Source organism: Manacus candei, unplaced genomic scaffold, assembly GCF_025592945.1.
Source record: "Manacus candei isolate 608988 ecotype Guabito, Panama unplaced genomic scaffold, ASM2559294v1 h1tg000021l, whole genome shotgun sequence".
Classification (NCBI taxonomy): Eukaryota; Metazoa; Chordata; class Aves; order Passeriformes; family Pipridae; genus Manacus; species Manacus candei.
The window spans coordinates 3,135,709-3,150,805 of record NW_026138069.1 but is presented as its reverse complement, the minus strand read 5'-3'; the positions used below and the strand labels follow the sequence as shown (position 1 = coordinate 3,150,805).

Below are 15,097 nucleotides of genomic sequence, written 5' to 3'. Positions count from 1 at the left end.
TAAATTAATTTACCAGAATTCTATTTTCACTTTCTACATAGCAATGGCTTGACTGGTCTGGAAATCCAATATGGTTCCCCCTGGCATCCTTAGAAACATCTTTGTTATGAGATGCTACCACTGTAAACCCAAGAAAAATGAAATAAGTACTGCTGAGCATTTAGTTCATTCATGCTCAACAGAATGAGTTTAAACTGTTATCCAAACAACATAGGTAACCAAAAATATCTAACAATTTTTTTTTTACCCATTCCACATGTTTCTGTAGCCTCGAAAACTAAATGTCAAACTTGACACTGCCTCTACCAATATTTGTATACAAGAAAGAAAGGAAGATTTTGTGGTAGAAGACAAGAAAGGGGGGTATTTCCTCCTGACAGTAACTATTCCAAGGAACATTTCCCCACCTGACAGTCTATTTCTTTGCCTCACAGCAGAGAACAGCCACCAGTTCATGAGCATGCCCACGAAAACGCAGTTTACCTCATGTAAGAACTCTGTCCTTTGATAAACAATGCTTATCTCAATTTTTATTTTTATAAAAAGTCACATAGTTTCTTCACAGAACCCAAATCATAATATGTAGTTCTCAAGAACTATAAACAGTTTGAAGGCATTAAGATATTTTTCTTGGCACTTGCAAAAACATAATTGTACCTACATCAACAGACACTTCTTTAGCCACATGTGAGGGCAAAATATCCAATCTGTAAGTGAAGTCTCTTGTGAAAAAGTCATTGAAAAAGAAAGGCCCTTAAGAAAAGGAGAAGGAGAGTGAGTCAAACTGTAAGTTATAAACTTCTACTGAGAAGCATCATTTAAAGTTTACATGTTGGAACTAGAGTTCAAAGATACCTACCCTGAGGGCAGTAGTCCTAATGGAATTTTTTTAGGATGTTTTGTATTAACCTGATCTTAACTACCTTTCTAGATGAGTCATGCTTATTGTAAGACAATGTTTTCTTACTTCAAGACTATTAAAAATAGGCGTGTGCCACCTTGTCTGCATACTCTACAAGTTTATACCTGCTTAACTAAATAAAAGTATTACATTTGCTGTTTATAAAACAAAGGATGTTAGGATTCAGACTTTCATAATGCAGTTATAAAAAAGACTTGAGGAAGTTAACAAATTATTAAGAAACGTTTTAAGAAAACAGTTTCAAAAGAAAAATAACTCATTAGTCTATTTACATTAGTGAAATGTTTCTTTGTATTGCCTTAAATAAGAATGATATATATAAATATCTAAAGTACAAAAATGTATTTAGGTATGTATGTTTTTCTTATTTCCATCTGAGTCAAGTTTAGCAAGCTCAAAGTTGTTGAACTGTTGAAGGAAACCAAAAGTTTCAATGACTAATAAATATGAACTATAGATTACATGAAATTTGGAATTGTAGTCAAAAAATTAAATGTGTACACTGTAAATGTGTTCTTCATCGCTACTGAATTCATCCAGTGATAAAATGTGCATCCAGCACAGTAAATTGGGTAACTTAGTAAGAAAGAAATCAGTTGTGAAGACTGCAACAGTAGTGTGGATCTGGTGTGAGGTCAGAGCCCTTTGCACCCTACACCCTCCTAGCCCACACATTTAGCTTCTGGGACATCTCTCGAGAACCTTGGCAGCAGGCAAGGTGGTCTTCCAAGACCTGGTACTTTGAACTCAGCTTCACAGAGTCATGCAGGACTTCTCCTTCAGGCTCTCTACATGGCACAAAAGGGGAATGACAAGTAGGAGTGCATCATTTACAAGAGCATGTAGTGATAGAAAAAGTGGGAATGGCTTCAAACCTGAGAGTAGGTTTACATTATATACTAAGAAGAAATTCTTTACTGTGAGGGTGTTGAGGCACTGAAACAGGTTGCCTGGAGAAGTTGTGGATGATGCCACAGCCACATGGGGGTACATCAGAATGATGCTCAAAAGGACCAAAAATACGTTGTCCCCCTAAAAATGCTTTAAGTGGGGCATGAACTGTGAATAAAGCACCTGTCTAATATTATTTGCATGGTTCAATTGCCCACTACCAAAATAAGTCATGTTATAACCACGTGAAGATCTGGTATTTGAAGTCTTTTAAAGGGCACAAAATAGATAAGGCACAATTCTCAAACTGCAGTCTTGGAGTACTAACAGTGCCATTTCAAAACCCCATTAAAGATAACTAATTATGTAACATAACTCTGTTATGCAGTGTCCTAATTTGCTACAGAGGACTCATTATACTGCTTGCATAAGGAGAAAACATGTGCAGCTTCTCCTGCAATGCAATGCAGCAAGAAGCAAGTCTAAACTTCAGTGATCTTAAAGTACAGTTTTTCACAGACACCAGGCATAATAGAACTACTGTGGTAAGCAGTATATACTGCATGCTGCTACAACAACAGAACACTGGATAAGTAGAGATCAAGTAAGGGATTAGCCTGATTGGCCACCATGAAGGTCTTCATTTTTACTTTAAACTACACAAACTTTTTATTATAACCATCAGTTGGAAAAGACTGTACTGGCTTCAGGGAAAACAAAAAATGTGATAACATGATGAAATACACATATAAAATATGTATCTATGAAGAGAATGTCTGGTCATTTACAGCATTTTTTCTCCAGAAACAGTTAGTGAATGTTCCTTTCATTCAAATAAGCTGCATTCTCATTTTCTACACAAGCAGTTTTAGAAAACCTGCTTGGAATATATCTTAATTTTAAAATAAATTATAACTAATCTCCTTTAATGACCTATGAGATTATTGAAGCCTTTGTGTATACAGAAACATGGAAATTCACTTGTTGTTTCAAATTTATAATTTTTTTAACACCACTGAGAAAGGGTCTGGCTTCATCTTCTTCACTCTGCCCCATCTCATATTTGTACATGTTGGTTACGATCCCCCCGAGCCTTCTCTTCTCCAGAGAGAGCAGTCCATGCTCTCACAGCATCTCCTCATATGACAGACATTCCACTACCTTAATCATCATGATGGCCCTTTGCATGACTGTCTCCAGAATGACCATGTCTTTCCTGATGGGGGAACCCGACACTCCAGATGTGACCTCACCAGTGCTGAGCAGTGGGGAAGGATCAGCTTCCTCAACCTGCTGGTCATGCTCTGCTCTATTGTAGCCCAGGGAGCTGTTGGCCTTCTTTGCCCCAGGAGCACACTGCCAGCCAGTTTCAATTCATGTCCACTTTTCTGGTCTGTACTTCATCAGTTTGTTAGTGAGAATGTCATGGGAGATAGTGTCAAAAGCCTTGCTGAAATCAAGACAAACCATATCCACTGCTCTCCAATTATTTCTACATTTCATTGCAGAAGGTTTGTCAGGCATAATTTCTGCTTTGTAAATTCATGTAAACTAATCCTAGTCACCTTCTTGTCTTCAATATGTTCGGAAATCCTGAGCTTGAAAGCTAAGAGTGTGGAGCCTCTAACAATCCTACACAAAACAACAATTTCAAAAATTCCAGGCTTCCAGCTATGAAGATAGAAGCTCTTCCTTTCCTGTCAGAACCAGAACTTCCAAGGCTTCCCAGCCCTGTCTTCTTTTGTGCCTAAAAAATTCAGTCAGGTAGTTCTAACAATGCATATAATATGTAGTCTTTGACCACTGTAATAACCAGAAGCTTTAAACTTGTTGCATACCTGGAGGTCTAGATAAGCACCTTAAGAGAATACCACAGCAATGTCTGAGCTCAGTTTAGGTTTTCTAGTTTGTCTATAGTGACAGAGCTGATCTCAGCATGGTATAATTTACCCAAATCAGAAGCTAAGCTTGTAACAACAGATGAGACACCGAAGCAAATGTCCTAACAGTACACAGGTTTTCCTCTAGTTTTCTTAAATATGAACTACATTCTTTTCTCTGGAAAGGTATTTTTAATCCCAAGGTAAGTCCCTTTCTCTTCATCAGTTTCTGCAGTTTTATCCCTCAGTTCTCAACAAGGAGTCAGGCAAGAGTCCCTTGACTCACTGCCTATCAGTTGACAATAACCATCGGTGTGCTCGTTATACATGCAGTACTCGACAATTCTTCCTTTCTATACTGACTCACTCTAAAAACAATCTAGATAAAGGCTAAATCCAGTCTTTATGTTAAACTGCTATGAAACCACTGTTACCAGTACAAAAAAAGGTTAAAAACCAGTTCAACAAAATACTTATAAATTAATGAAATACCTTAATATCATGTAGTTGCTGTATTAATTTAGGTAATAACTGGCTGTGTGTAAGACAGTGAAGAGCCCTAAAGAGTTAATGTTTAATTTTCAGTCTACTACTTAGCTTAGAAAGATGGAACATATTCAGAATTGATTTGCAAAGCAAAGAAAAAAATAAATTGTTTATTCCTTATAAAGCCATTCAAAATTTATCTCTGTTTGACTGTAATATACACAGCTTTTTATAAGGTTCTCTATTCTAAGAGAAGTAAATAAAGGTAAATATGCATAATACAAGTATTCCAGTGAACAAGCTAAAACAACTTGCCTCAGCACATTTCATCCATCATAAAACCTTTCTTAATGACATTTCAAATTACAGCACACAAGATTCTTAATTAGACTCAGAAATATGCAAACTGACAGTCACAAGGACAAACACATACCCTTAATAATCGATTCAGCTGCATACAGATCCCGCTTGTAGGTCACCTAAAGGACAGAGAAGCCTCATTAGTTTTAACACAGCAGGAAGGAATGCAAAACCAATAAAATAATGCCCTGAAGGCAATTCTTTACATTTTAAATACCATAAACAAATGATATTGTCAATTTCTTAATTTTGGTAAAATATTACTGGCAAGTTATGAGAACAGAGGTTGCCAAAATTACTGGAAACTTGAGGAATCCTTTTTTAAATACTTAGATCTGCTTAGAACTCCTTTGAAACCTACAACTATTTTCAGTTCTCTGAAGAATCATGAACACATGATACTGCATCTATTTTCACACATTCATTCTACTCTAGTTTTATTGCAAAAAAATTTCATTTTTAATAGGACTCAAGATCATACAAATGACAACCAAGGAGCAATCTAGTTATTATTTTTACTAATATAGGCACAATTTTTCAGTAGTGCAAGACAGTTGCTGTTAATGAGAGTCCAATTAATCAGTGGGAGTCAGTGAGACTCACAAGGAGACTTTGTGTGAGCTTTCAGAGAATTAAAAACCAGCAAGATCTTCTTGAAGGTATTCATCAGATCAAGTTAGATGGACAATAAGACACTGAGTATTTACTCAGTACTTGCAAAAAACACCTTTCATACTTGCCTTTGTACCCTCATGGTGGTTGACAGTCCCAGTAATAGGCTTTGCAAATAAAATAATGTAAAATTAAATACAGCATCTACCCAAGACATTACCAGTCTTTGGTAGCAATGTCTTCACAATGACATGCTGTGACTTGAACTGACATAACTCTTTAATATTTGTATTTGGTTTGACTGTAACTTCCATTTATGTTAAATAAAATTTTATTGGATTTTCTGCATTTGTTTCTCTAGTCTGAACAACTTTTTTCCTCAAAATGTCCTGCAGAGGATTCCAAGAGCTCTAGTGCTGCAAATTAAATCTTACAGCAGAAGGACACTGTTGCAGGTATCAGCATCTTAGTCTCCAAATAAGTGATTATTTGATTTTACCATAAAGATTCTTGTAACCACTTTCCTTTTGATCTCATAAATAAAGCTCTGTATTGTAGTTAGAAACAGACAAATAATATTACCTTCCTCATCACTTCCTCAAGGCATCATATTCTTTTAAAATTAAAAACTAACCTACTTCCATACAGTTTGTCCTGCAGAGGAAGCAGCCAGAGAATGAATCTAGCCTGAGAAATCTTATGTGTCTCAGTTTACATGCAAACATTTACATGTCTACTTACTGCTGGGAAGAATCAATGTCTTGAAATTAATTTTAAGGATAAGGAGTGACCAATTTTGTTGCAAAGTTTCTTTCTATTAAGTTTCTAGAGTGCTTTTACACTGAACTTTCAGTAAAGCGTAACAGATTATCAACTAAAAACCTTTCAAGAAACAAAGCTAAGGTCTATCAGAAGTGGTCTCACATACTCTAAGGTTCACAATCTCTTTGAGGTGCAAAAGTACTTTTAAACAGTCTGATCTAAAAAAAAATTAGGTACAGGCTTCAAGAAAACAGCAGAAAAGAATAAAATGCAAGAAGTAACCTTTAAAAAAATCTCCTCTGAAATTCTGAGCCAGACATCAGCAAATACTTTTTAGAGTAGCTTCCTAAAAAAATAAATCATCCATATATATTTCTTTTATTATCTTTGATTCTATAAGCTAATTTCAGGTAAAGCTTCGTGAAAACAGTAAAGTTAAGAGAAAAATCCTGCCAGACAGCACAGGTGACCACCATTTACCAGTCAGAGAAGGATAGATTCTCTACACCCCTTTCAATAATGACTAAGATGCTAAATCAAACCAAAGTTTCTCTTAACTTATGGATATTCACAATGCCTCTGGATTTTCCTGTGTTGATTAAGACATGTTCTTGCAATTTAGCTGATACTTATTAAAAAAGGCAGACAACCATGGCATATAAACCCTTTGGTTTAACTCAAACCACTGATTATTTTAGTATGAATGTGCTTCAAACAATTTAGATTAGTCAACACAACAGTTAATTGTCCTGGGCAGCTGTACTGCTTTACCTCTAGTTTCACTAAAACGGATTTGCATTCTAGGTTCACCCCAGCTGGAAGCAATTTAGATTTAGTCAAATCAATGAGGAAGAATACTTTAATTGACACTCTATACCACAAAGTAAGTAAGGCAGCATTATCCAGTCTTCACAGGTGAGGTGCAAAACATCATGGTGGGGGGGAACAAGAAAAATGATGCATAGGATTTCTCTTTGTAGAAGACAGATTTCTACCTCATCCATTTTTGCTTTTCTTCTATCACATTATGAATCTGAATCTCTACATACTTATAAAATTTAATCTTTTTTTCATGCTCATGTCTGAAGGTTCCTTATTTATCAACAGTTGCTCAGAGCTTGAGTCTGGATTTTATTACAGTATTCTAGATGCACTTGTAATATTAGAACATCTCTAATTTCATATTCTTGTTTCTATATCAATGGCTGATATAAGGTATTTTGCCCACACACAGTGGAAACTTGCTATCTTCTGTGATTCCTACACTACTTTCAAAGTCACTGCCCTCCAAGAAATATTCTCTAAATATGATCTATACTTGGTTTGTTTCTAAAAACACTCCTATATATTTGGCTGCAATGAAAAGCATACCTTTTGTTAAAACTGTTTGCTAAACAATCCTTATCAATAGGTTATTTCTGATCAATTATATTTTTATTTACAAATCTCTAAATCTTTGTCCGAAAAGTTTATCAGACGGATGTTAAATACCTTAGACACAATAACAGTTTCTGCAGAACTGTACATGGTGAGAATTACCTTTGAAACGTATCAGTTATCTAATGTGTCATCTATTTAATGAGAACTAGTAAAATTACAGTCATCCTATTATTAATTAAGATGCAATGCAGTTAGAAGTCAAACTTCTGCAAGCTGCGTGTTGTATCAGCATTACCATGTTATCAGTAAAATTATAATCTTGTAATAAAGTCTTGAAGTCAATTTCACAAAATAAGTAAATTCCATGTTGGTTGACATTAATTACATTAGTCTCTTAACTCTTTATTAATCAAGTTTTGCCCATAGAAGAACACCCTTTTTGTTTTGTTGGTCAATATCAACCTCACAGGCTTCTAACTCGGATTCTCACTCCTCATGTGACAATACTATTTTTCGGTTTTTTCCTCTTGAACATCCAATGTTCCAAGATTTTCAGAAAGTTGTTGCTGCAATTCAAAATATCACTAGACCAAATACTAGAACTCAACACAAATACCTCACTGTCACAGAACATGAAAACATGACCTGCTTATTTAGCAAAGGTAGAATAGTCTTACTTATTAAACATACCTCTACTTTTCTGTATAAGAAACAATCTATTTTATCTATTTAATAAAGCCACAAAATCATGAGACAGGGTTTTTTGTTTTGTTTTGTTTTCCCATGTACCCTTCTCTCTCAATGGTCAGACTGCAAGTTTTCGCTACCTAGGAAGATGTTCTTTTAAAAGTTCCCCAAAGTTATTCCTATTCAATATTTAAGAGTCTTCTTCATACTAATTTAGCTTGATGAACACTTCAGATTTACAAAACTGCACAGTAAATGCAAAAATATAACTCTTTACTGAACAAATACAATAAAGTTATGATCACGCATACACAGAATGTATTGCCTTTTACCTTAGTGAAGTTTCTCCCCTCTCTTATACTAAGATATCATACAGATCTCCTTCGTATGGAATATTTTTGTAGGATTATAAAATAATCATGTTTTTTAGAAATGGTGAGGATTTTTTGCTCTGTCAGCACTGTCTATAAATCCATATCAATGTTTTAAAAATCTTCTTACATTGATTTTTTCATCTGTGTTATACACACCTATATATTAGAGTCCAACAAATACATTCTGTTGATTTCATACTTAAAGAGCATATTGCCCCAGAATATTTAAGGTAATTTTGCTTCAAAGATGGCAAGCACAGAGAAACTGAAAATGTGGTGTTGATATTCTCATTCTGTTTCCTTTTTTTGCCATCCTGATCCCAATATCTTATAAATAGCTATATAATAACTACGTTTAAAATAGAACATATAAGTATTTATAACGCTGAAGCAATTTGAATGTTCCTGCTTGGTTGTTGTCACTACAAAGAATTATTTTAATTTTGCAATTTGTTCCCAGAAAGTAAACACACTATGTCTTGCTTTAGCTCCAACAATGACTTTGAAATGTTGCTTTTCCTAATGTACAAGTAGACACTCCCCAGGTACAATACTCAGTATTAATTCAAGAAGACAATATATAAGCATACACAGGTTTTTCCCACAGGTTTGAGTCATTTAATGTTATGTAGGTTGTATACCTAATAAATAAACTGAATTCTTACAAATATCTGATCTTAAAGATTCCAGATCCTCATAGGATGAAACTGGTTTGTAATACTTGAACTTTAGAAACTCTCCTCCATCTGTTAATTGACAACAGATTTTCAGTTACACATCCTCTGAAACCTCAACTGAACAATTCTTAGGTATTTCAGTTCTTATTTATTCGGATGGAATATCCTTTTGCCTCATGTTTTAAAAATAAGACTGAGGCCATTGGGAGCACATCAGTTCTTGGCATATGAAATATCATTTATCTTAGCACTGAAAAACCTAACAGAAAAAAACAAACATATATTACAAATTACGTTATTACACAGCTAAGGGAAGACAGTTGTGTTTCTGAAACGTGATTAGTAACAAAGAGCAACAGTTCCTAACCATTTTGTAGGCAAGGACCATTTGAGAAAAGTGGTAGTCTTGTGCACTTTGTCAAACTGCACAGACTGAGCACAACTGTTCTCTTCCTTAATGATACTGCTTCAAGTCACCTGCCAAACACCTCGGTACAGAGTGACCAACACCTGGGTGCTATTCAAAAAGAAGAAGCTATCTTCCTCCATAGTCTCTAATCTGATAGAAGTATTTTCTGCAGAAACAATCTAATATTTCACAGATCTCATTTTTGTGCCTTTGACTTTTAATGTCTCCACAAGCAGCAGAAGACACCAGTGACTTTTAGCTACAAAATGAGAGATGGAATAGGTTATTAAAAGGTACAGATAACTTTAATGACACAGCACCAGCATCTTTGTGCATATCGTATATGGCATATTCACTGCTCTGCACCACCTGCAGCACAGGATCTGCACAGAAATGGGTGCCCTTGCTACTGTCGCGCTCTGAACGATACTATCAGCACTGAGACTCTTTGGTGGGTGACCTTGGTTGGATGCCAGGTGTCCATCAAAGCCACTCGGTCACTCCCCTCTTCAACTGGATAGGGGAGAGAAAAATCAAACACAAAGAAGAACGAGAGGAAGCCCAGCAGAGGGGTGCTAAGATGGTGTGAGAGAACTTGGGTTGTTCGGCCCAAAGAACAGAAGAGGAAGGGTGGGGAAGGACCACAGAGAACTAAATGAACATTATAAAGAACTAAGTGAACATTATTGGTGTATCTTGTTATCCTTCATGTAAGTACCATGCCTTACAATGAGAACAATGAAATCACCCCAAAAAATTATGTCATGTAAATATGCACGACATAATCTGTCCCTTAGAAGAATAAATAGGAAAAGAGACCATATACTCTTTCAGAAAGACTATGTCCCAGCAAGAGATGGAAAGAAGTTTATGTATGCAACCAATGCACAAGTAAATTTTGCTGTTAAATTGCACAGGAAATTTGCATTGCAGACTCAGGAAATTACCTTTCTTTGTAAGATTTATGGTCATACTATTAGAAATCATGTCCCTTTGGAGGAAATTTACCGTCAAAGATAGATGGAGTGATTTGAGCTGCTTCCAGATCCTTCAACGTGCTAATGAATAAAATAAAATAAACTCTTAAAAATTGCATGACACAACAGCTACTGAGAAAGAATAATGTCCCACCATTCAAAACAATGAAATGCAATACTTTCAAGCAGCAGGGATGTATACTTTGGCACCTTTACAGACACCTCCTTTGTTAGTCATCAAGAACCTACAGATTACCAGACAAGGTGAATGATGTTTAAAAATTTTTAGAAGATTTTTTCAAGAGATCTTAAATATTACACTGTTACTGAATGTAATGAACTGCTCTAAAAATCAAATCGGTGACAGCCAGGTATTTGGCATCAGAGAAAGAGTGATATCCTCACACGAAAAGTTGAGAAAAATAGACAAAAGTTATAGAAATAGCAGGAGAAAGCTCATACCATAAAAGAATGTCCTTAGTTTTAGAGATTATGGATTTATAGTTTTACAGATTTTCAGGTTATTCAAGTACCTAGTTGGTTTTCCTACTTAGAGAAAAATACTGTCTTCATTGATTATCTCTAGTAACATCTGCCCAAGTCTGTCTACAAAAACAAGTTCTAAAAAGGGGTCATGATGATACAAAACCAGTTATAAAATTTGAAAGAGAAAAGCCTAACTTACAATTGAAAACACATCTGAATTTTTATGATAATGTGCAAATTTTATTAATTTTAAATGATATATAAAAACTAGATATTATTGCCTTTACCTTCCAGAGGTCAGCTGTTCCTTCAACAAGTTTGGCATTTGTTTTACAGTATTTCAGAGCCAGATGCAAACATTCAGTTCCGTAATCCAGGTCATAGTCTGTACACTGTAGTAATTAAAAAAGAAAATACATCCTTAATTAGCCTTAAAGAAATCATACTTTTAAGCAGCAACAGATTTGCTTTCATTAATTAAAGCTTACATCTCAATAGTCCTATCCAGAATAATACAACTGTATTAGTTAGGTAGATTCAGAATGGACGAGAAATCAAAAACTGTTCCAAGAAGCTTATGCCAAATTGTAGGTATCCAGCAGTGTTACATAAGTAAATAAACATTTTATAAGCACAGATGAATTCAATTAGGTGCTGCAAGTATCTTGCTAAACCTTTACATTGTTAACTAAATGAATGAGAAGTTACATGTATAAAAAAAATTTTTGATGGAGTTGAGAGAGGCTTCATCAAAAGACATCATTGACCTTCCAGTGACAAACCTTTAGAGTATGGAAACAAGTTAATAAACTCATGACTCTTCAAATTCCGTGTCTGTGTTGGTTGCTGCATCATCCAAAAAGGATGGTAGTAACTATGAACCTCTGTATTCTTTATGTGATTCCCTCTATCTTTTTCTCCAGTTACCTGCACAAAAATAGCAAAGTCTCATGGTGCCTCACAAGCCTTGCAGGAAAAAAAAACCAAAAACAAAGAACAAAAAAAACACCAGACAAAAAAAAGTTTGTCCACTTTTCATTCACCTAGAAAAGACATTATTCTCTCAACACACCCTTCCCAAGCAGTTCAGCTTCCTATAAGTAGTGATTATAAGAATCCTATTAATGAAAAAACTGAGTAGGGAGCAGAATTTCCTGAGCCAAAACATAGGTAGAAAAGCAGGAACAGTATCCAGTCTATATTAAAGAGTGAATAGCCAACAGTAAGAACAAGGCAATCATATCTTCTTACTTTCCCAGAATACTCCCTTGGCCTCATATAAAGCTATTATTCTGGCTTCGGAAATCCCTAAAATAAAAACTCCCTGAGGGACACACTGAACCAGAAGTGACTGCCTTAACAGTATTCAGTGAATTACAGGAACCCTGAATTCACCCAATTATTTTTTGAATAGTAGTATTTTTTAGCAGCTGCATCAGGGCACATCTGATTCATCACTCTTTTCATCACATGCTTTGTTGTTCTCACTGAAAAGGGAGTGCAAAACCACCTTCTCAGCCCTTCAAAGTGCTCCACCACATCTCTTCTCACATCTTCCCACAAATAAGTCATGTCGCGTTTGGAAGTTTTACAAAACTTCGTAAAGGAGGGCAAAACAGTTGATCATTTATCTGCACTTACCTATGAATTTTACCATAACATTCTTCTAAAAACCTTCTTAGTCAGCCCTCATCTCTACTACACAGAAAAAAAAATGTGTAACTCCACTTCCTGTTCCAAATTATTTATGAACAAAATAACAGTGCAAGTCTCAACACAGGCCATCATGAAACTCCACTAGTGGTTTACTGCTAAGAGAACTGGTCATGCACTTTACCTTGTTTCTTATCTTCTAACAATACTCTGGTAAATACTTACTCTTATCCCAAATCTTTTAAGTTTCCTTAAAGAGTCTTTAGTAAAAGCTTCCGTGGAACATCTTGTTATGCAAGTAGGTTGTTATCAGCTTCAGCAACCTCAAACAAGATGTCAGTTAACTCCTTAGAGAATGACAACTAGCTCTGCAATACATAAGCTTTCCTTTACAAAAGCTGAAATAACCCTTCCACTGAGTCAAATTTAACCATGTGTCTGCAAATTCATGTTTCGAAGATACCAGTAATTTTCAGTCTCCTCCAGGATTCAAGAAATCAAAATTGTCAAGAATGTAAAAATCTGAGTTAAAGAAGAACCAAACGAGAGTGCTTCAATACAACTTGACTTCTTTATTAATTTCCTCAAGAAGTTTAATAAAACAGATGAAGGATACATTTTTAGTTTCTATTCTTGTTTTATAGTGCATCAGTGATATTCAAGGAATTCATTGGCATGACACGTCTGTATTGTATTACTAACACACATAGATATCTTACAAAAATCATAGCTATCACTTTTACATTATTTAAATTAGTAATTTTTGTCATTTTAGTTTGTCAGCCCACTTAGAAAAGCAATTTAAATGTTACAGTTCTCTACAGTAGTCTTTAAGCACTTTGAGTTACAAAACAAGAGACACAAGACGACAGAATAACTTAGAAAGGGGTTTCATAAAGACACTTTGGAATATTTTTAAATTATGCAGAAATTACCTATAGTCTTTAAATAAACAAGATACAAAAAAGTTCAACAGAAAATATAAAGGAATAGGGAACTCTAGCTCCAAAATATATAAATTGCAGTAATCCCTCAAGTAAAGAGGTCCAGAGATAAAGTGCCACCAAACCCAGAAATGACCTAGTAATTCTCAATTCCAAATATTTATTACCAAAATTGCTCCTTTTTTTTGGTTTTATTTTTAAGGAAAATTTTCTGGTACAACAGAAACTGTTTTCTACTAATGTGAATAACATACAGATTAAAAAAAACCCTATATATTTTTACTTTGCTTCAGAATGGAAGAAAAAAAACTCGGAAAAAATTAGCTTGAAGGAATTTACTTTTCAATAAAATTAAGTTACATCTTTTTAATATATCAGTAATGAATGCAACTAGGACAAAACTAAGCAATTCCAACTTTTTGGCAAGGTATTAATTACAGTTAATTAGTTGGGAGTGGAGAAATTCCATAAATGGGCTAAAGCATCTTGAGGGTATTGCTGGCTTCAAGGGATGAAATACGACACAAAGCAAAGTAATAATTAAAACCATATTTCACTAACACTTGTATATCATGACATTTACCACTCTTATTATCTGTAATTGTTTCAACCTAAACACATTGTCACAGTGTACTGTTCTGCAAGTCTGATACGCTGATGTCAGAAGAGAACAATGAAATGAAGTATCAGCACAAGACTAGCTTAATTTATATACTATGCATATGCTAAACAGCTTCATAAGTGAAATTTTAAATCCATATTTAAAGTGCACAATTCAAAATCTATGTTGCTCTAAGAAATTCAGTTAACAAATTATGCATTATTAGGGAGGACCTATAAAAATAAGTTGTGCATTCAGGCACAGCATCATCAGCCAGTCAAGGGAGGTGACTGTCCCTCTCTGCTCAGCATTGGTGTGGCCTCACCTTGAGTGCTGTGTGCAGTTTTGAGCACCACAATGTAAGAAAGACACAAAGTGCTGAAAGGAGGGATACAAAGATAGTGAAGGGCCCAGGGGGAGGCCATATGAGGACCTGAGGTCACTTGTCTTGTTTAAACTGGAGAAAAGAAGCCTGAGGGGAAACCTCATTGCAGTCTACAACTTCCTCATGAGGGGAAGCAGAGGCGCAGGCACTGATCTCTTCTCTTTGTGACCGCTGACAAGACTCAAGGAAATGGTATGAAGCTGTGTCGGGGAGGTTTAAGTGGGATATTAGGAAAAGGTTTTTCACCCAGAGGGAAGGAACAGGCTCCTCAGGGAAGTGGTCACAACACTAAGCCTGACAGAGTTCCAGAAGCATTTGGACACACTCTTGGGCATATGGTGTGATTCTTGGGGTTGTCCTGTGCAGGGCCAGGAGAAGGACTCAGTGACCCTTGTGGTTCACTTTCGACTCAGGATATTCTATGATTCTACAAAAATCTGTGAGGAAAATTCTTACTGACCCAGGTGTGCCACCATTCTCATCCTAAGTCTTCTGTATGTATTTTAGCGTACATCTAGAGTCAATTTACAATACAAAAATCTGTTTAAAACTCCTACTATTTCTAAAGTCTCTTTATGACTGAAAGCCTTTTTAACATAAAGTTTGACAGT

At 35.3% G+C, this 15,097-nt stretch overlaps 1 protein-coding gene across 3 annotated transcripts in view; it reads right to left on the bottom strand.

Annotated features, from left to right (window-relative positions):
• Window positions 1-15,097, bottom strand: part of CRPPA (CDP-L-ribitol pyrophosphorylase A) — a 108,000-nt gene that overhangs the window by 56,603 nt on the left and 36,300 nt on the right. For all 3 annotated transcript variants that reach the window (XR_007904302.1, XM_051785993.1, XM_051785992.1), the window contains exons 4-5: window positions 11,191-11,295; window positions 4,613-4,658 (exon numbers count right to left, since the gene is read on the bottom strand). Coding sequence is in view for 2 of the 3 variants with exons in the window: in XM_051785993.1 (XP_051641953.1) it covers window positions 4,613-4,658; window positions 11,191-11,295 (151 nt within the window). In the remaining variant the exon portion in view is untranslated. The remainder of the gene's footprint in view (window positions 1-4,612; window positions 4,659-11,190; window positions 11,296-15,097) is intronic.